Here is a 21,884-nt window from a genome sequence, read left to right on the forward strand (position 1 = left end):
GGCTCTGCCTCTGAAGTAGCTGAGATTACAGGAGTATCCACTACTCCCAGTATTATACTGATATCAAGAACCAATGCTATCACAAGAAAACCACAGAACTATAATGCTAATTACAAATATATACATAAAGATCCAACAAAATACCAGTAAATTGAGTCCAGCAACATGTAACAAGAATTATATACCTCCAGGGACAAGGGAAGAATTATACCCCACAGCCAAGCGTGATCCATTCAAGGAATGCAAGGTTGATTTAGCATACTAATTAAATAAAGGACAAAACTCATGCTATCAATCTCAATAGATTCAGAAAAAATATTTGACAGGATCTAATGCCCTTTCAAAACAAAAATACCCCAGAAACAAGGAACATAAGGGAATTGATAAAGGGCATCTATAAAAAACCTACAGCTAACATCATTAACTGAAGAATGAAAACTTTCCCTCTAAAATCAGTAAGACAAGAATGTACACTCTAGGTACTTCTTATCAACAATGTAATAGAGGTACTAACTTTAGGACAACTAAGAAAAATAAATAAAGACATCCAGATTGGAAAGGAAAGAGTAAACCTATCTCTATTTGCAGATGACACAATCTTGTTTATAAAAATTTAAAAGAATCTACTTAAAAAACAATTCAGACTAATAAAGGAGTTCAACCAATGTGGCAGGATAAAAGATCAATAGACACATATCAACTGCATTCCTACTACACACTAGCCCATAAAAACTACTGAAAATGAAATTAAGAAAACAATTCTATTTACAACAGCATAAAAATGAATTAAATGTGCAGAAAGAAATTCAACAAAAGAGGTATAAGCAGTGTACATTGAAAACTACAGAACATTGTCAGAAGAATGAAAGAAAATCTAAATAAATGGAAAGACACCCGTGGTTATGAGTTGGAAGACTTAATATTATTAAGACTGGCAATACTCCCCAAACTGATCTACATATATTCAATGAAATCTATATCAAAAATCTCAACTGAAAGGTCAGTAACATCAATGAATGGTCCCAAGACAAATGTATATATATATTTAGATATAAAATAATAAATTTAGACTCTACCTCACAAAAGTTAGCTCAAATAGATGATGAGCCTTAAATGTAAAAGCTACAGTTATAAAACTCCTAAAGGAAAATATAGGGGTAAACCATTATGATCATCAGTTTCACAATGTGCAATGGGTTCTTAGATAAAACACCAAAGCAGAAGTAACAAAAGAAAAAATTAGTTGGGTTTCTGAAAAAGAAAAGCTATGGTGCAAATACTACCATTAAGAAAGTGAAATGGGGGCTCAGTTGGTAGAGCACTAAGCCCTGGGTTCAATCCCCAGCACCACCAAAAAAAAAAAGAAAGAAAGTGAAATGACAACCACAAAGAAGAAAATATTAAATAACTTGTGTCCAGAACATATAAAGAATGCTTATAATTCAATTATAAAAAGAACCCAATTGGAAAATGGGCAAAGAATTTGAATACTTTTTTCCCAAAGAAAATATGCAAATGGTCAATAAACACACGAGAAGATGGTCAGCATCATTAATCATCAAGGAAACACAAATCAAAACTACAATGAGGTAACACTTCATACCCATTAGAATGCTGAAAATAAAAAGAACAGATAATAACAAAGTGTCGACATCAGTGATGTGATATAATGTTGAGAAATTGGAAATCTCATAACATTGCTAATTGGAACATATAATGGAACTTTGGAAAATAGCTTATCTCTCAAAAAGTTAAACACAGCATTACCAGATGACCCAGCAATCCTGCTACTAGATATGCACCAAGAGGAACAAAAACCATACTAATCCCATACTAAACAGAGATATCCAAAGAAGCATTATTCATAGGAGTTAAATGTTTTTTGTAAATAAATTAAATGTCTATCAACTGATAGATAGATAAACACTAGAATACTGTTTGGCAATAAAGAAGGATGAAACACTATTCTGCAATGTAGATGAACCTTGGAAGCATATTAAATGAAAGGAGCTAGTTACAAACAATCATAATATGATTCCATTTACAATAAATATCCAGAATAAGCAACTCCATAGAGAAAGCGGGTTAGCAGTTCCCTAGGTTTGGGATAGGGATTAGGAATGAGGAGTGGTTGCCCAAGGGTAAAGGGTTTCTTCCTGAGATGATGAAAATATTCTGGAATTAGGTTGCAGTGATAGCTGTACAATATCCTAAACACTGCTGAAGTGCTCACTTTAAATGGATGAGCATTACGGCATGTGAAATATATATCGATAGAGTCATAAAAATTAAGGGATAAAAAGAAGAAATACTATCTGTCTTGTCTGATCAGTTCTCACTTTGCAACCTGCATTTCTTCTTGATTTCCCTTTACTTCTTGCCAGACTCCTTTCTATCAATTACTAACTTTCTCTTCCATCATTCATCAACTGCTGCTTTATTGAGAGAACCAATCATATGTAACAATCAGGGACTAGGCTAAGCTATGTCCTCAAAGTTGCTACCCTCCCTTCAGAAAGCTCATTAATAACACTTAGGCAATGAAGTGGCAGAATATGTGTTTAGTGTTATAAAAATATGGGGGAAGGGAAGATGATAACAAAGAGTTAGTGAATTTTTTTGTGTTTTAGGCAAAATGTAAGGTTTGAGACCATTTATGCTACTTCGGCCAATAGGTAGTTATTATCATGCTTGATTTACATGTTCAATAAGTATTTATTGAGCATTCACTATGTGCCAGGGTATACTGGTCATACTGTAGTGAAACAGACAAAAAGACAAAAAGGCTTATTGATGGAGCTGATAGACAAAACAACAAGATGAATGAACCCTAAAGAATGTTAATAAGTACCTTGGAGAAAAAGCAGTAAATGATGAGAGGGGAACATGGAGGGAGGAAGGAGATTTCAACTGAAAATATGTGGTCAAGCAAAAGCCCCACTGAAGTACCACATACACAGCTGGGGAAGTGGGGGCAAATGCAAAAGTATGTACCCAGCATGTTTAGGGAACAGCAAGGGGTTGGAGGCAGTAGCTAGAGAGTGGAGGCAGCTCAGGTAAGGTGAAGAGGAAGCCTACTCCTGCTGGGGCCTTTGTGTTCTCTTGGGAGGAAGACAGGGAACCACAGCAAGTTTTGAATACCATAACAAAAACAATGGTCATGACTCCTGGCACCTTAGGGTCATGACCGATTCCTAATCTACATGTAAACAACTGACCCCAAAGGGAATGAACAAATCATTACTCATCCCCTCTCCAAAACCTGAACTAAACAACTGATTTGGCTGGTGTGGGGCCTTAAATGGGAAAGTGGCATATGGTAGGATTGGGACAGCTGCTTTCCTGCCATGTCCAATATAAAACAGTTAAAGGCAACCTGCAAATTAATGTCACAGACCCACAGGGAGGAACAGAGGCAAAGTGAAGGGAGAGGGAGAGAAAGAGAGAAACCTGTTGTTGGTTGTTGGTCTCATTATATGATCTGATGTACTTATGACTCTCAAGGACAAGAGATATATGGGATACTTCTGTAACTTCCAGTAAGTCTCCTTCTGCTTTGGCCTCTCTGAGCTCTCTGTGTGGGTTTCTTATCCTTACAACCAAAGATGCCTGATTCAGAGAGGGGGTGAGCTTTCTTTTGTCATTCAAGTACTACATAATGGACTAAAATGGGCATCTGTTAATGGTTCTAAGAACCACCCAGATTGAGTAACTCCTGTAAGAAAAACTGAGCCACCCAGAGGGGTAACCACACAGATGCTATGGCCTTCTACCTACCTCCCACAATGGCTCCAGTTCCCCTCGGCTGTTGCTTAGAACATTATATAAAGTGTCCTCATGTAAAATAATAATAATAATACTAACCTAGCTCAGCAAGGTGCAATTCAATTATCTCACTTCTATTTTAGTTTCCTCATGTGTCAATGTCATTAAGAGAGCTTTTAGCATATTCTAAAAAGCTAAAAATTATACACTTGTGATGCTAAGTTATTGTTCCTTTTTTTTTTCTTCCTTTTTTTGTGGTGCTGGGGATTAAACCCAGAGTCTCACATATGCTAGGCAAGAAATGCACCACTGAGCTACACCCACAACCCTACATTTTCTGTTTGCAAATGAAGTCTGTTAAACTGTGAAATACCTGGCTTTGGGTTAATAAGGCTCTGAAGGGACACAGGCTCTCCTACCACAAGCAGGCTGTAGTCCTGTTCCTTATGGACTGGAGGGTTACAGCTAACTGCTGTCCTTTCCCCTGCCTCCTCCTGGCAGAATGCCAGTCATCTGCCAAACATATGTCCAAGAACAAAGCAAGGATGAATGCTATCTTGGTTAACTCTAGACCACATCTACCCTGAATGACTGCTTCTAACTCATAGGGACACAAGGGTCTCCCTTCAGAGTATGCATCTGCCTACCTTCTGCCCACAGCATTCAGACTGCATCCTGATCAAGGCAAGCAACAGCCAGAGGATGGCTGCAGAGCTGAGCCACCATAGAGAACTCCAGAACTGCTCTTCTCCAGGTGGTCATCACAAAACCCCAATACAAACCAGTATCCTACCTAAGCCACTACTTTACCTTATATAGCAAGTGAAGATTTCAGTAGTTACAATTATTCACAAAAATGTGCCACTCCTACGTACTCTAAAGACATGAACCAGTCAACCCTTCTGTCACCTTCAGTGACATCAGAGGGCAATGGAGGATGTACTTTAGATGTTCTCTCCAGACATCTGCAGAAACTGGGTGAGCTGCAGGGATTTAAATGTTAGCCCTGTATTCCACAGGTCACTCACCCTCTTCTTTGCTCTAAATAATAAATATAAACAATGGAAATATCAGGTCATAGGCCTTAAATTTTCCACAGGAATTAAAGATTGAAAAGAAAAATCCCCAACACTTTTCACAGCTGCAAAATAAATCTTTCTTCATGGCATGAATTTTAGTCTAATTTCATTGATGGTTTCATCTGATTTTTTCAGTCCTTCAACCCAATTTCCCTACATAAAAAAGTCACAACCTATTGCTGGGTTGTATATTTTTGTAAGAACCTGAAACTCTTTTGGGGGAAAAAATAAATACAATTCTCAATTATAATCTTAGAAACTATAATCATTCCAAATCACATAATGATTACTTGAATGTCTGTTTTACCCTTTAGTCTGCAAGTTCAATGAGAGGTAATAAACCAACAATTGGATGAGCAGATGAATGAATAGGCAAACTGGTTTACTCTTGAATTAACCCAAGGGCACAAAGCTCTTAGTGTGGCTCTTAGTGTATTTCAAGAGACAGAAACAGTGCTAAATTTAAGAGATGCTCTTGGTTATTTGTGAATAATGAGTTGTTTTTCTTGGACTCAATATTTAAGAGTCCCTAGATGCCTGTAAAATTTCTGTTAAGACAATAATCTCAGAAACTACAGGGAATGATATTCTGATCTATAGGAGAGCAAATCAGAAAAAGTTTTTATTTCTTATCTGAGTTTCACACAATGTAAAAGGTAAGGGACAATGAATTTCACTTTTAAATCTATTTCCCAAATGAGATTTGATGTAAATAGACTATAAAGTTCTAAGAATCTAAGAATAAATTTTTAGTTTTTCCTCTTAAAATGCAGATTACTTTCATACAATTGTTCATATAGATGCAATTACACAAAATTGACAAATCAGAGGCTAGCAATATATATACTCCTTCCCACACAGGTGTTCATGTAGGATGAATATATTCATCACAAAATACATCATTCATGTACCATACATCTTAGGGTGCATATATTCATCATTAGACCTTATTAAGGTCATTAAAATCAATGTAGGGAATGAACAAGAGGAAACCAGATGTTAATAGGCAGTGACCTTGGTCCTTACTCTCCCTCGGTCAAATGTTCTATTTATCTGCACTTAACACTTCAGCATTTATTGATCCTGAATGTGATTCCACAAATGACTTTAGGTGGGAACTATGCAACAGACTTAACACCCTCTTTTGGGAGATCCACATTCTAATCTCCCAGAAAAGATACCACTGAAACTATTACCATAGTTTTCCCAGGGTAACCTTGTAAAGATCCCCTAACTCTCTGCCACTTTGTTGAACTACAGCTACAGACTCAGGCCCAGCCAGTGTGAAGGTGGTTGCAGTCATCCCAAATGCACTCACCAGGGTGACAATGGCACATTCAGCCGTCAGCTGAGCAGCACTAAACAGTGTTCGAACAAACCGGTAGATCTGCTTCTGCTCTGGGTTGTGTTTGTCATAATCTGGTGGCACTTCGGATTTCTGAGAAAGGAAATATTTTCAGATGATTGGTCACTCAACAGGAGCAAACAAAAAATAAACAATCTCATGAAACACATGGAGATTACCGAAAGAGGATGAAGGTTTTCATCAAAAATATCTAAGAGCATCCTTCCATCTGGGTCCCTGGTGGGAAAAAAAGTAGAAAAACCGAGTTTACTTTATGTAAGAATGAATACCATTCAAAATAAAACAAACACATATTTGATTCAACTGTATTTCAAGAGACAGAAACAGTGCTAAATTTAAGAGACGCTCTTGGTTATTTGTGAATAATGAGTTGTTTTTCTTGGATTCAATATTTAAGTATTTTTTGTTTAAAGACAACATGGACATAAAGGTAATGAACTGAAACATTTAGGTAAATGAAGCAAATATTTAGATTTTAATTTTCTGAGTTTTCAAATCAACCAAATATAACCAAAAGACTTAAATTTCTTAAACATTTTATTTCTGAGCAAAGGCTAACAGATTAGCTAAACCATTACCACATCATGATTGACCGAAAGAAGTCCAAGAGTAACAACAAATATTCAGATCAGCATGCAACATTCACAACATGCAGTTTGGCAACTGCATTAAGTTTCCATAATTTTATGTTGAAAAATATATCAAGTGATTATTCATTCACTCAATAATCTATAAGCCTATGAAAGAGTGGCTGGTTGTTACCAAGCTGGTAAATGCATAAGACCATTTAAAGTGGTGGTTTCACTGTCTATAGAGTGCCTCAGGCTGTTGGCCTCTGCAGGAACTATCTGCACCTCACCAATGATAGCTCACTTCATCTGTTCTGCCTAAAATTTTTTCTTTAAAAACAAAATTTGGAAACCAGTGCTTATGGGTAACAGCATAGAATTACCATATTCTGTGCTCTCAATGTCAGTTAGGCTTATGAACATCAGAAGGTTTACACACCTGGCCCTAACACACATCCAGCATGTCAAACATGACAAATTTTGCTTTATAAATTTACCATCTGTGTAAAAATAAAAAAGAAAGGGCTAACAAAATGGCTCAATTTCATTCCTGCACTTGCACAGTAGGGACTGTATTAAACACTGGGAACGCCTGTATCCACCTGAACCTGAAAACATGAACATGGGCAGCAGAGACTGAGATAGACCTAAGTGAAAGAAGGGTTCAACCTGATGGTAGAGTCTGAAAGCACAGAGACAGCTCTTTCTGAGTGCAGCACCAGCTTCATACACTTTCAGCTATGAAGAACCAGCAGCGTTCCATGCCTTCCTTACAGTCTTGTGAGAGACAAAGCCTGGTCTAACCACCCTACGCCAATTTCCTCAGGCAGTTGAGGACCCTGTTCAATTTTCCTGATAAATGAGAGTTTCTGAAAAGTCATCTAGCACTCTAGAGTTACATTCCCCAGAAGTAATTTTAAGTAAAATTTAAGAAATTGTTAAAATGAAAACAGAGATTTGAAATACAAATGAAGATGAAGAACATGAGCTAAACTGACTCTGGGGAGAAAACTGTGTCCTCTTGAGAAGTGAACTGTTTCCTTTCACTTTCATGTATCTCAAGCTAATGGATCTATCACCCGCACCACAGGTGCCAAAATGATTTACTGAGGAGGTCTATACAGTTGTGCCTCCACTTCCACAGAGACTGCAGGTTCCTTGTTGCAGATTAATCCTGCTTGTTCACAAATGCTTGTTTTATTCAAGTGACCTTTCTATGTGTCCACTCACTTTTGGCCCAATGTAATCACCATTGATCGAGAAGAACAAAATGATTACAGTTCTGGGTGGTAGACTATTTGGGTTCAATTCTCAATTGCTCAATTGTATCATCTTAAACCAATTATTTAATTTCTCTGTGCCTCAACTTCTTTATTTATAAAATGGAGATACTATCAATATTACCTCTTGGAGTTATTAATAAAACTAAATGACATAATATAAGTAAAAAAGAAAATAGTTTGAGTAAACACTTCATAAAATTGCTTACTATTATCAATTATGGCTAACTTACTTTGGGATTATCAAAGTCTAAGAACCAATAAATATGAACTATGGGTACAGCTCAGTGATACAGTGTGTACCCATCCCTGAGTTCAATCCCCAGAATGGGAATATAAATCAAGAACTGAGAAATCTCTTAGAGATGCTACTGAAAATTTGGTTTGAAAGCACATCTTGAGTTTCACTAATGATATTACATTGTTATTGAATGCTTAAATGTTTAAAAATTTTGAACTTCTATCATAGAAGTAACAAGGTAAAATTTACACTTCCAGTTATTCTACTTCAAGAGTTCCAAGACTATACCATTTGTTAAGTTCTTACATCCAAAATTCTCAAGCACCATATAAAACCATGATCATAATTACAACCTAGAAAATAAGTCACTCTAGAGAACATGTCCCCAGATGTTTGTTTCAGGTATCTGTTTTCCCAGAACACAGTTCAATGGAAGCTTTCCCACCCACCATGCACTTCACCGACTTCCCACAACTGTCTCTCCCCATGGAACAGGCTGAAGGTGATCTGGACCCACCAGCTGAGATCCATTCCTACCATATATGGCTGCTCTGCTTGTTCCCAAACTAGGGCACACCAGTTGTACTTGATATATTGTATACATAACTATTCCTTAATCAATAAAATATGACTACAGGAAGAGTGACTTTGAAATTCAATAAAAGAAAAATCGCTAAAAATAAATTTGCTGTAGATTAGATGTGTTGAAACCTAAAGAGTCTACACTCAGAATGTTTTATGTCTTTTAAATTTCTCACTTTCAAGGAAAAACATTTTTGGAAAAGATGAATTATGTACATGGCTAAATGTCCCAAGCTTGAAGCAACAATTTTGACATTTAATTTTTAAAAATTCACAAATATATGTATTCTTACATGTTTTATGTTGGAATAAAATGTTTAAGGTACATTTTTGTTTTATTCCCTATTTGAGATGGCTTTTTAAATTAACTGAACCACTGCCATACACTTGTATCAGAAAGGACTCCAACAATGTATGCCTAAGTGTACACCAAAATTCAAATTGTAAATTTAGTTTTTTTATGTTAACGTTGCTGATAATAAAGTTTTAAAATAACATTTTATAGAAGAATGTTTAAACATTATGTAGAAAATAAAGAATGAAGAGGAAATCGAACATTATCAAGCAGTTTTTTTCCATTTTGCTGGTTTCAATCTTAAACACCCATTTGACTTCCTCTGATTGAGAAATAGTTCAGTACTTACCTGGAAAGTTTTGGTAAAGTATACTACTTTTAGAAATTCCATGAAAATATAAAAATATAAAATTCAGATATTGAGGCAATTAGAACACAATAGGAAACAATAGGAAAAGCATAATAGATGTGTGATGCTTTTAGTACAAAGTTAATTGTACACGTACCTGTTTTTGATGTGGTAATATATTGCAAGAGCTACACTGTAAAATAAAACACAGGAATTCAACATTTCCCCAGCATATTCAAGCTTTCAGGTGTTACCTACTATGAGTCTGAACATCAATATTTAAATTTTAAATAAAAGTCAAACAACCCATCTGAATAATGTCATTTCATTCAGAATGCTGCTCAAGAGAATCTACTCTTCAAATTAAATCAGGCTGGTACTCATTCCTAGAAATTGTTAAATCTTTTCTAGAAACAACAGAACTTCAAGTGACATTTAGAAACAAATTGCTCTATAAGAAATTTTAAGCTTTACTCATTTTAAAATACAGGAATTATGTAAAAGACAGGTGGTACAAATTAAACATCTTTAGAAATCTCCAACTCATTGCCCAAGATTTAGAAAATCAGTAGTTTCTTTATAACTACCAGAAAAATGTATTACCTACAGTGGTTTGCTATTTTTTTCTCTTAAATCAATAACCTCTTGGCAAATTACACATTTTATTCATTCACTTGCTAAAATGGTACTGTAACTTATTTTTAGCACTATCTTAATACTGTATTTTAAAATTTAAAAATTCAATTTAATAAATAATTGCATTCTCTTTCCCTGAATTTTTCTTTTATAAAATGTTTTCTGATGATGAAATATATATTATATTCATCATATAAATTATAGTCAGCATATACATTTTGGAAAATATAGAAACTATAAGGAAAAATAATCCCTTTGCCCAAAGGCAATGGCTATTAGCTTGAGAAATGTAGTTATAGTTTATTTATATATATATATATGTATATATATATATATATATATGTAAACAAAAGATTTATATCCCACTTCTAGTCTTTTCATGTTAAAATTTTTTCTGACCATTAAAATATTCTTCAAAAACATGATTTTAAATGGTGGATCATATTTCATTACCTGGTTGTTGAATAATGTACTTAACCAAGCCCCCTACCATTGAACATTTGTTTCTCATGTTCATCAATTACAATTAAAACCATAGTGAACATCCTCAAACATAAATTTATGCAATCCATGACTACATTATTTCCACAAGAAAACACCCATAATTGGAATTTTTTGGTCTACAATCATTAATAATTGTAGGACTCCCAACATACTACCAAATATTTTTGCAGAAAGCCTTTATCAACACACCTCCCCACAAATGTATGTTTCATCTCACTCTTGTTGACCCTCACCTTGAATATATTGGGGGAAAAAAATGTTCTCCAACTGGATAGGAAAGCAGTGTTTTGATTACATATTCAAGTTGGCAGAATTATTCATATGTGTGTGGTACAAAGGATTGAACCCAGGGCCATGCACATGCCAAGCAAGTGCTCCAGCACTGAGGTATACCCCAGCCCTGGCCAATCTTTTCTAATTCCCTTTTTTATAAACTGTCAAGTTTCTTCCACTCTTTCTGCTTTACTTTAAAATATACAAAGTTGATAACAAAAAAAAATTTTTTTTAATTTTTAAGCTTCTAAGAAGAGCTAATTGGCTATATCAGACAATGTAGTTCTCTCAAAGATCTAGTTCTTTCAAAGCATGAAACTCTCAAGCAGGAAACCAACATGGAGACAGATGACTGGAGAGCCACCAGTTCAGAGATTTAAACATGCATCTTGGATTCCAAAGAGCTTAGCCGTTTACCTACAGCCCAACATGACGACAGCTAATCTTGCTCTAACATGAAGCTTATATTTTTCCAAATCTCTCTAGATCTATGCATTCAAATGCTTTGAGTAAGTATTAAGAGTACTTATGAGAAAATGGTAATAGATTCTCTTTCTCAAAACATCTCCAAAGCATCTAAGCTGATGAGGGAATTCTAATTGGTGTGAAAGGGTTTCAGAAGCTTAAAAAAATAGTGATTATTATTAGTTTTATAAAATGTTTTCACATACACTAATAGCCCAGTCCTGTTACTGAAAATAGTGGATGCTACCACCGATCCTTTTTTTTTTTTTTAATGAAAAAACTCAGTTTCAGAAAACAGATGCAAAGATTTCTAACTTAAATGGTTTTGTGCTCTTTTGTTCTATCATGTTGCCTCTTGGGATGGGGGGGATTACTGCTTTATTCATTTAATAGTCAAACTGGGAGAACTGCTTTTCTAATCTAATGTCAGATTTAAATGGAATGTTTCATATGACTGGGTTTATTGTAGTGATTAGTTGATTGATTAGGAAGAAAATGTTTTTTGCTCTTGCCTGCAAGGGAACATGACACAGGAGAAATGTCCCTGGACTGATGTCAGACAAACTTGGGTTCAAAACCCAGCTCCACTTACTAGGACTAATTTACCTCTCAATTTCCTTACCTATAAAATTAGGATGATACAACCCACATCACAGAGTTGTTATTAGAATCAAATGAAATAAAATATATTAAAAGCATTATCTCAAATATAAATTTCTAAAGTGAAAGTTTTTATTATTATCATTGTTCCTCTATCAAAAGATCTTCTCGTGTGTGCAGAATGGGTGAAATTTTCAGGGTTACAAAGAAACTCCTTAGGTCATCTGCAAAGATAAGACTGGGCATTATGGCCTAACACATCCAGAGGAAAGAGTTGTTCTGCAGGCCAATTTCTGTTTTATCCTGGAAAGTGAGAGCCCTGTACAAAGGATTCAAGCACAGTCCAGTTTAGCTGGTCTTTCTAAACGGAGCACTTACTGGGGAAAGGGTAGTCAGTGGACAACCTGGTCAGTCCAAGACTATAGGATTCACTCCAAATGACCAGCTTCAATAGTCTGGTCAGTTCGGCCACATCCTCAGAAAATGGTGAGATTTCACCAAGGATGGTCTGGAGTCAATCTGGGAAATAGAAGTACATTTGGACTAACGAGTCTGCTTAGCTGCTTTTGCCATATATTATAGGAAGGAAAATGCTATTTTAGTCCCAAGAAAATATAAGAGATTTGTGATTGTTGGCATTGCACCTGACTTACTTCTTTCCTAGAGTTAAGTTATTAGCAAACAATATGGCACTCCCAAGACCTCTTTAAATCAAGCAGTAGTAGGTTCTAGTAGCACAGAAGGGATGACCATAGAGATGAAGGTGGCAGGCAATTATCTATTCCTTAACCCTCAGAGGCAAAGGACCACAGACAACTTGGCCAGTTGTGTAAATGGGGCTCTCTATCACACTCCACTCTTCTTTGATCATAATTCTTATAACTATTACAGAATTTGGTGGAGAAGAGTTGGTTGTGGAACATGGAGTATAGTTGGCAAACTTTAAATTCATACCACAGCTGTTGGCATTTAGGGGAAAGACAGGCAAATCAAGTTCTCAAAATAAGAAATTATGCCTACAAAAAGAATGAGCATTGTTTGAGTGTCCAAAATTTTTATACTTTTTTACTGTTTAACTACCCTCCACCCTCTACCCTGAGCCTTATTAGAATGTGTAAGTTGTTAATTTTTCTAATCCCCAATTTACAAATGGTTTGTCTTCCAAAAAATCAGTGAACGAATCAGAGGTTTGGAACTCAAAGCATTTGCTCACAGAAACAAGGTTATAATGGGTGTGGGATGCAAGTTCAGTTCATGGATGCTCACATGACCACAACCAGGATGAACTACAGTATTAATGACTTAATTTTAATGTCATTTAATGTTGTTTTCAATTTTAATGTCAAGGACTGGGGGTAAGAGTGTCTTGGATTTAGGGAGGCAAAGAAAGCAAAAAAAAAAAAAAAAAAAAAAGGATAACAGGAATTTCTGTTTTAAGAGGTATAGGGTAAGTTTTATGCAAAACTGTAGACTGGGTTGGCATAGAGATGCTCTTCCTTTAGTGTATCCCCTACCTCTTATAGTATCAAAGGCCCTTGACTCAGCCAGAACTGCTAACACCTGTGTATGTTTTTTTACTTCTTGACCATAAACAAAACAAGTGAGAGAGAGATAGTGGTTTCACCAGAAGAATTCTAATGGCACCACTTCAGTCAGGGCTAACCCATTCCGATCCCAAACGTACATTTTAAGGATGCTTTTTAAAGAAACTGAACTACTGACTAAAGCAATTTCAAGTTTGGGAGGTGCAGAGATGTATTTTCTGTTTCTGCAGAGCACTTGTCTCTTAGTCAGTTAATCCTAAACTGTTCTTGCTTTCAGCTTCTTTTCCCTCTACTCATTAACCTGCAGTTAACGTTGGTGGGTGAGGGCAACTTATCCCTTACCTCAGGAGTCCTCAACCTTGGCTGCCTATTATAATCTTTGAGGGTGGTTGAAAAATCTAGACACCCAGGCCACACTCCAGGAGATATCAAAGGACATCAAATGTCAGTGTGCTTTTTAAGCTCCCAGTTGATTCTTTGGTGCTACTAAAGCTGGAACTAGTGATCATTTACATGGACACACATTTGTAACTTAGGTGCTTGCAATTTCCATACTTGAGGAACAAACTATAAATTGTCACCAAGTTTTCCCACAAGGCTCCCAAGTGTCCAGGTTGAGAACTGAGTCAGATCTACTTATGAATCTCAAGAACTCCCACTGATCATCCTTCTCCTCTAGTCTGCCTTACTGCCTGGGGAGAGGATCTCAGTATTACAGGAAAATGGGCAGCTTCAATTCTGGGCTCTTCAGAGCATATGCAGGTGCTGAGAGCCACATGGTACACAGATTTTCAGGACTTCCCACTTTTCTCCCACGAATCCTGAGGACTTAATCTAGAAAATACTTCCAAGAGGTACTATACCAGCAGTAAGCTTCTGCCCAGGGGTAGTAAGGGCTTGTGCAAGGTCACAGAGACAGCTGCACTGCATAGCTAGAATGTGTCTGTTCCCAGCTGCAACTGCTGACTGTTTGGGTTTATGCCCAGAATCCTTCTGGCAAAATCACCATCTCTCACTTGTTTGGGTTATGACCAAAGTGCTAAAGAGTAAAAAACATTTGCCATGCTTCTAAATGCTGGAGTAATGAGGGAAGAGGCTACATTTCCGTTTATATCTTGGAAGCATGCAACCCTATAGGAGAGAAGGGAACTCTACTTAATCAGGCAACTTCACCCAGTGGTCTTGTCTTCCACCTCCCACCCGGACTGGACTCTGTCCACAGAAGATGCTTGCAGTCTTCACTGTCTAATGGAATCCATGATTATCACATGTGGTCCCATTCAGAATAGGGCTTCTAAATCTGAAAATGTGGTCATGGAAATAGCATCCTTCATATTTAGAAATTTCAACACTTATTCCATATGCTAACATGTATTGTTGTTAAATGTGTACTTTCTTAAACAAGCAGAGAGAGAAAATATCCCAGATTTTTCACAGTTGGGTTGCTGACTGCAGACCCCAGCACATCAAGTTATCCTGTGATCCCTTACCAAAGTTGACTATTCTCACAATGTTCAATAAGGTGGAAACTTTATAGGGAAAACCAGCATTCTCCTGGTTCTTAATGAGAAGACCAAAATTTTCAAAGGGAAAGGATCTGACCCAAAGACTCTACTTTCTCCCTTTTAAACTCTACTTCAAAATAATGAGCTAGAAAACCCCACAGAAAGATTCTACTCAAATCCTTCCTGTTAGTGAAAGTAAAGTCAGCTCTCCAGCTCTGACCAAGAACATTCTCACTGTGCCAGGTGGGTTTCCTACTACAGCCCTGATCTTAAATTGGTACTACCAGAGCCTTGTTTTAGTTAGAAGGTAAAATATTATCAAAGATATGGCAGGATGGTTTCAATCAAAATGAAAGGGTAAAAAGTATACACAGATATAAAAAATATATTTTAGGTCATGTATATTTAAAATAATTTAAAATATTGGTCTTTTATGTAAACAGTAATAATATGCACAAATATTTAACACCCCACACCTTAACTGCAAAAGTCACTTTTTAAAAAGAATTTCTGAATTGTCAGTGCTCCACCAGTAGCTCCCTCTCCCCACCAATCTTATTACTCCAGATCCCTTAACCAACCAGTTTAGCCATCAGTTTAAGAAACAGAAAAGGCATTCAGTTAAGCAAAAATCTGTATACCCACCATTTAATTGTATACTTGAGGTTTGGTTGACTGACTGTGCTATCATCTAGGAAAATAGTGGAGCAGGAGCTGTATTTCCTTGCTATTTGTCCAGGAGGATGCTAGAAAACAATGGCAAGAAGACAGAATTACATGGAGCTATAAATTCTTCCAAGGAACATCATCCCCTTGTTTGAGATCAGACCACAGAGGAAAAATGTCTTAGTGAGAAATGTTACCACCACAAACAGGTCAAAACATTTGATTATAAAATGAACTTCCTTTTCTTCCACATATAAGTCTCCACCACCATTCCTAGTCCCAAATCTTCTTCATGGGAGAACAGTAAACCTTTTCAATCAAAGAATACCTTTCAGAGTCCATAAAAACTATCTGCCTTGGGGCCTGGGTAAAACATGGAATACACTGCTCCCTATGTTAATGACAGCCCATAACTGAGTGGCATCTTAGTTTTATGTACTAAGATCAAGATGAGAATCCACTGTTGGGATATAGTTGACTTACAGGCCATGCAAATGCAGTCAAGGTAGATTTAGAATCTCCCAGTTAATCTGCTTAAATTTCAGCAGGTTACAAAGAAATGTATTTCTTTGATAGGAACAAATGCATTTTGAAGGAAAAATTATCTGAGAACTTTGGAAATACAACCAGCTTTTAATCTGTAGGTAGTAAGTTGTGCACTCTGATGAGTGGTTCTTTCACAAACGTTTAAGTTTTGAGTTTTGCAGAGAACTTTTGAATGGCGAACTACTTCTGAATAGTAATTGTAAAGAAAATAATTTAACCTGTACATTGATAGTATCTACTTAAATGCTAAATGGACTTTGGACAACAATGTGGACAATTTGATGAGAAAAAAGTCAAATCGTGCAAACAAATATCCTCTTGCCTGATTCTATGTTGACGGTGTCAAGTATCCTTTGCATCAACCAAAACTTAATACCTTAGGAATCATAAAATCACCTGCCTGGCTTGTTCACCTCCAGCAAAACCCTCAGTTCATGAATTTAGTGAAGAAAAACTTAAGATCAATTAAAGATCAAATGCTCTGTTCCAAGTGCCAAAATACCTTGCCATTTACTTCCTATTTAATAGCTTTCCTCTGTAATAGAATTATGAAAATCTGCAGCAGCCTGAAAAATACATAAACGATGTTATAATTTCCTCTCAAAACTAAATTATAAATGCTAGTTACTATTTTGTATATCCAGTTCCTTAAAATACAGCTAGAGGGCACTGCACCACTGATGCATCATGACCCCTGAGCCCTGGTTCTATATAAATAGTACAGGTCAGAAGGAAATAACCAGAGTCAGGAAATCTGAAAGAACAAGCTTATTTCTCAGCTTCCCTCTTAAGCTCGCACTTTTATGCATAAGGAAAGGGCATGAAGAGAATATGGATAGTTCAAGTTACAACTTAAATGTCAATTTTTACATGGTATTTTTCACTATCAAATTAATCGCAACATTCTCATTAAGATAATTCAAAAGAATTAAAAACAATTCTCCTTCTTGCTTTAATTTCTTGTTGTAACCACACTGAATCACATAAGAAAAAAATCAATATCTAACAAAAGTTGTTAAAATGGGTGGCAAGCTTTAAAAATCCTTATGAAAATTTCCCCAGAGAAACAAAATTTACTACAAACAATAATCCCAGTAGATACAATATTTGACACAAAATCCAGTTATTAATTGATGTATTTGTTAATAAATTTTTAGAAATACGAGATAATTTTAATAATCCCAACCATGAAGGAAAAAGACAGCATTTCACACTTTCATTACTAGTGAGGTTTCAACTATTTCCTATGATACAAATTTCTTCAAGATTAAAATGTGATGGGAGTTTCAAAGAACAACAGACTTCCCTAAGAAAACATAAGTCAGGAAGTCAGGGAGAGGAAATAAGTGATCACTGGGCGAATAGAGTCTGCAACTTTATAATCTAAGAAATCACCTTTGTGAGTTAAGGGGCAGAAACACCCCTCTACATGCACAGTCCTAAGGGTCAGAGCGGTAACTCAAACTACTCACAACAGGGGGCCCAGTCCTGCCCTCAGGATCACCCCAGCTATAAGTATGCATTCCAGAACAAAGGGCTGACATAACAAAGCCTGTATTTTCCAAGGGGACACCAATTCAGTTTTCAAACTATTTAACAGTTTCTAAATTTAATAAAAACCCTAAGTATTAAGATTTCTGGTTTCAGGATGCCTCATCATGCACACAGCTTTCTAACTCTACAATGCATCAAAGCAGCATTATTATATATGTTCAACAGGTGTGCTGTAGTTGTTAAACTTTTTAAATTAACACAGGTGTGCAGGCTAGTTCTAGTTCTAGTTAAAATATTTTATTAACTTTGTTGCCTCATGATGCCAAAAAATCGGTATGCTTGTACGTGTATGTGAGACACACTAAGACTCTCCCACTTAGGTTCCAGTCTTTTTTTTTTTTAAAGGGGGGGGCACTAAGGTAAGAAAGCACTAAAGCTACAACTTGGGTGTGAATCTGACCCACTGTAACTACCTGTGTGACTTGGGCAAGTTCCTTAGCCTCCCCTCTCTGCACCTCAGATTCCTTACCTGTAGAAGAGAGATGAAAATAAATAGCCCCTGCTATTATCATGAGGGATCATTATGGGGAGCACCTGAGCTAATAAGGTACTCAGAGAAGGGTTGTCACATAAGTTATAAGTATTACATCTGTACTTAGAAGAAAAAAATGCATGTCAAAAAAATGATGGGAATATTTTTATGCCTCATGTACATAATGTTTTAGAATATAAAAAAATTCCCAAGACAATGTTTTACTGGAAATGAATGGGCCTCTAGACACAAGATATCTATAGATACAAAAATTTCCCTAAGAATGACAATCATTTTGGTAAGAGAACAGATATCACAAGACCCCCTATGGACCATTTCTAAAGAAATTAAAGTTTACAATTTGAAACAATGTGTATTTTACAACTTAAATTATGAATGTGTTGAATAATGGAATTTTAGTTATACTGAAACAAGATCATTTAGTCTACTTATTTACATAATGTCTCTAACACAAAATAATTTATTATTTACATCAAGATCCACTAATACATAAAAACTGTTGAACTATATATTTTAGTTGCCCAAATAAAATGACAAAAATATAAGCCAGCAGTGATCTGGGTTGCCTTACATGAATTCATTTACAAAGCACACAAACAAACCCTGCATAGCAGGTAGAATTCCCATTCTACAGGCAAAGGAGGTCAAAGTAATGAGGTCACTTTTCCAAGGTCAATCTAAAACACCAGAGTTCAAAGTCACTCCTTTCTAACTGTGGTTCTTCACATGTCCATGCTCTCCAAAATTTTCCATACCATACCCCAAATGTCTTTTTCCTTCCCTGACCCCACTCATCCTTCAGAACTCTGCTGAGAGATCTTCCTCAGGATGTATTCCAGGTACAGGACCCATCTGGGCTGTGGATTCCTCTTGTGTGTTCTGTGTGTGCCCTGGGCTGGCACTCCACAGCAGTCATCACACTCCACCATCATCTTCTGCTCGCTCATGTATGTTCTGTCTAGGGCCTAGATTCTAAGAGTCTTGAGGTACAGCGTAAATGGCGTCCTTAAATCAGCAATTGAGGAACAGATGGGACTAATATGCTCATACTCCTGCCACCAACCACAGGAAATTTGCTTCCATGATGGCAGCAAGGTCCTCTGTGAGGTGGTGACGACAGCAGCCACAGCACAGGACAAAGAGTGAGTGGGTCAAACAGCTGGTGCACAGGAGCTCACGGCAAAGCTGTGAAATTGGGCTGTGAAATACTGACGAGCTCAGGCACACTAGAGTTAACAGTGGCTGGCAGAACCAAGGAGCCAAAGGTAATGTGACAAGACCCTGTGTACAGGTTGGGCAAGCGTAGGGTTGGTGTCAGAGGGCCTGGTACCTAGGTTTAGCTCTGTCATGGATTAGCCATGTGAACTTGGGCAAGTTACTCAAGTGGGACTCATGTTCTGGCTTGCTGGGGATCATCCTAGTTTTACCCCGTCTTCCTAGAGTAAAAAGCAATCATAGCACACCCTTTCGCATTCAAGTGCCCTGGGGCTTGGGTAACAGATTACAAAATCCCCTTAGGCTTAGCCCTTGTCAGTGTCCTCATCTGTGAAATACAGAAAGCAGAACTTACTCTCCTGTGGTGCTGTGAAGACTACACAGGATGGTACCTGTAAAATGCTCAGTGCACAGGGTACTCAATAAGCAAGGTTAGGTCACTCAGTAACACTCAAGAGTCTCTGTGCTTTAACATCCGAGTTTCAGTAACTGAATGAAAAATGACCTCACTTCTTAGGGCTTGAGAAGATCAAATAAAAATTAAGCATTAAACAATGAGGTAATACTAGAGGAAAACAATGGGAAGGGTTGGGGATGTAGGTCATTGGTCGAGCACTTGCCTAGCATGTGCAAGGTGCTGAGTTCTATCCCAAGTAATGCCAAAAGGAAAAAAGAAAAGAGGTAAAATTTGTTGTTATTTTTTTTAAGTGCTTTTAGTGAAATCTCTAAAAGTGAAAGTTCCATAACTTTTTTGTTTAATCATAATTCTAAGGAAGTAAATTATGAGCTTGATAGGAGATACAGAGTTCTGTCTGCAGCTTCTTTGAAGCATAAATGAAATCTGCACTAGTGTTCTTTTATTTAGAACTTAAGGGCCAAAGGTGCAGAACAGCATGGGAAAGAGTACAGGAGAAGTGGAAGAAGAGGCTGCCTGTATAGTCTCCATGGAGCCACAAAAGAGGGGTGTCTTTCCCTCATTTTACAAAAGTCTCTCTTCCCCATTCACACAGCTATTGTGGGGTAAAACTGAACTCGAGGACAGTCTTGCATTGTGAAGCCTATGCAAAGACATAGCACTTTTCAGAAAGGGCAGAAACACTCATGAGCATGAAAGCCTCTGGGCGAGCAGAGGAAGGCTCCTCATCACTCTCCTATACCACCAGATGCCACGCAGACACAAAGAAGGAAAGTAAAATAGAAAAAGAAACACATCCTGACCTTAAGGTGTTAGTAAACTGATATTCTATGGAAAGAAAGAGAAGGAACAAGCAGTTTTTAGCAAGATCAGTTTTTAACAGCAAGAAAAGGCGGGGGGAGAGGGGGAGGCACTGGGTCACGGAGCTAAGGAAAGAGGAAAACTAAACTAAAAATTGGGAAAATGCCATCTTGAGACAAAACTCTGTTCTTGTGAGTCATGCATGATGTAACTACAGAGTAATTACATTCATAATTTACTTCAATCAAAGTCAAGTCTTCACTTCATTATGGCTCCAAGCATAGCATGCATTACTTCTGGAATGAGAAGTAATTCTTCTCATTACAGTTTTGGCTACAAGGTAGAATCCAGAAATATAATCCTCAAGGACTGACATGTTAGGAGGCAGAGGTGTTCATGATGGCACCAAGGCTACAGGCAAGGACTCCTGGCTACACATTCCCTCAGGAAGTTTTCCCTTACAGTCTATTGTGGTCTCAGTGCTTTCTGTAGTCATGGAAGAGATTCATTTTTCCAAAATAATATTTTCTACTATCTCATCAGTTTCTGAATGCAGTGGTCATATGTATTTTAAGTTATCGTTTTCAGGCCAGAGTTGGGTGAGAAATAAGCTTAATCCTGAATGCTGGGGTAAGGGAGGATGGATTTTTATCAAATCGAGGTCTTAAAAAAGTCACTGGTCTTAAAATTTACTCATAGAAAGACTCAAAACTAAGTTAGATGTAAGAAATACAAGTTCTTTCCTATTTTGGTATTTTTAAAGTGTTTTCTCTTCCACACAACCAGTAAACTGTCATACAAATTCAAATATACCAACTATATGCACAATGCAAACTTTTAAGGACCTTCACACATCCCACTTCTATTATAATCCTTGCTATCCCAAGAGATACAGACAAGTGGTGTCATTCCTCTTTAAAGGTGACTTAATTACAGCACTTTGCCAAGTGACACAGTAACCTGGTATTGCAAAGAACAGAAGTATTCAGAGAATCAGAATTCCACATGACTCCTAATGAAGTACTCTTTTTGCTACACCAAAGCATTCTTAAGTAATATAGCTTCACATTTCTCTCTGAATGCATTTATATTAGTCAAAACTTCACTGTTTCCAAAGTCATTTTTCTTGGGAAAAGTTTTT

The 21,884-nt window shown here is 36.8% G+C and overlaps 1 protein-coding gene across 1 annotated transcript in view; it reads right to left on the minus strand.

Moving 5' to 3' along the window:
- The window catches only part of Ccny (cyclin Y), a 229,068-nt gene that overhangs the window by 21,701 nt on the left and 185,483 nt on the right, over positions 1 to 21,884 (minus strand). The window contains exons 4-7 of the mRNA XM_047520181.1: positions 15,699 to 15,799; positions 9,684 to 9,719; positions 6,369 to 6,426; positions 6,163 to 6,282 (exon numbers count right to left, since the gene is read on the minus strand). Of these exons, the coding sequence (XP_047376137.1) occupies positions 6,163 to 6,282; positions 6,369 to 6,426; positions 9,684 to 9,719; positions 15,699 to 15,799 (315 nt within the window). The remainder of the gene's footprint in view (positions 1 to 6,162; positions 6,283 to 6,368; positions 6,427 to 9,683; positions 9,720 to 15,698; positions 15,800 to 21,884) is intronic.

The sequence above is a fragment of the Sciurus carolinensis genome, chromosome 12, assembly GCF_902686445.1.
Source record: "Sciurus carolinensis chromosome 12, mSciCar1.2, whole genome shotgun sequence".
Lineage (NCBI taxonomy): Eukaryota > Metazoa > Chordata > Mammalia > Rodentia > Sciuridae > Sciurus > Sciurus carolinensis.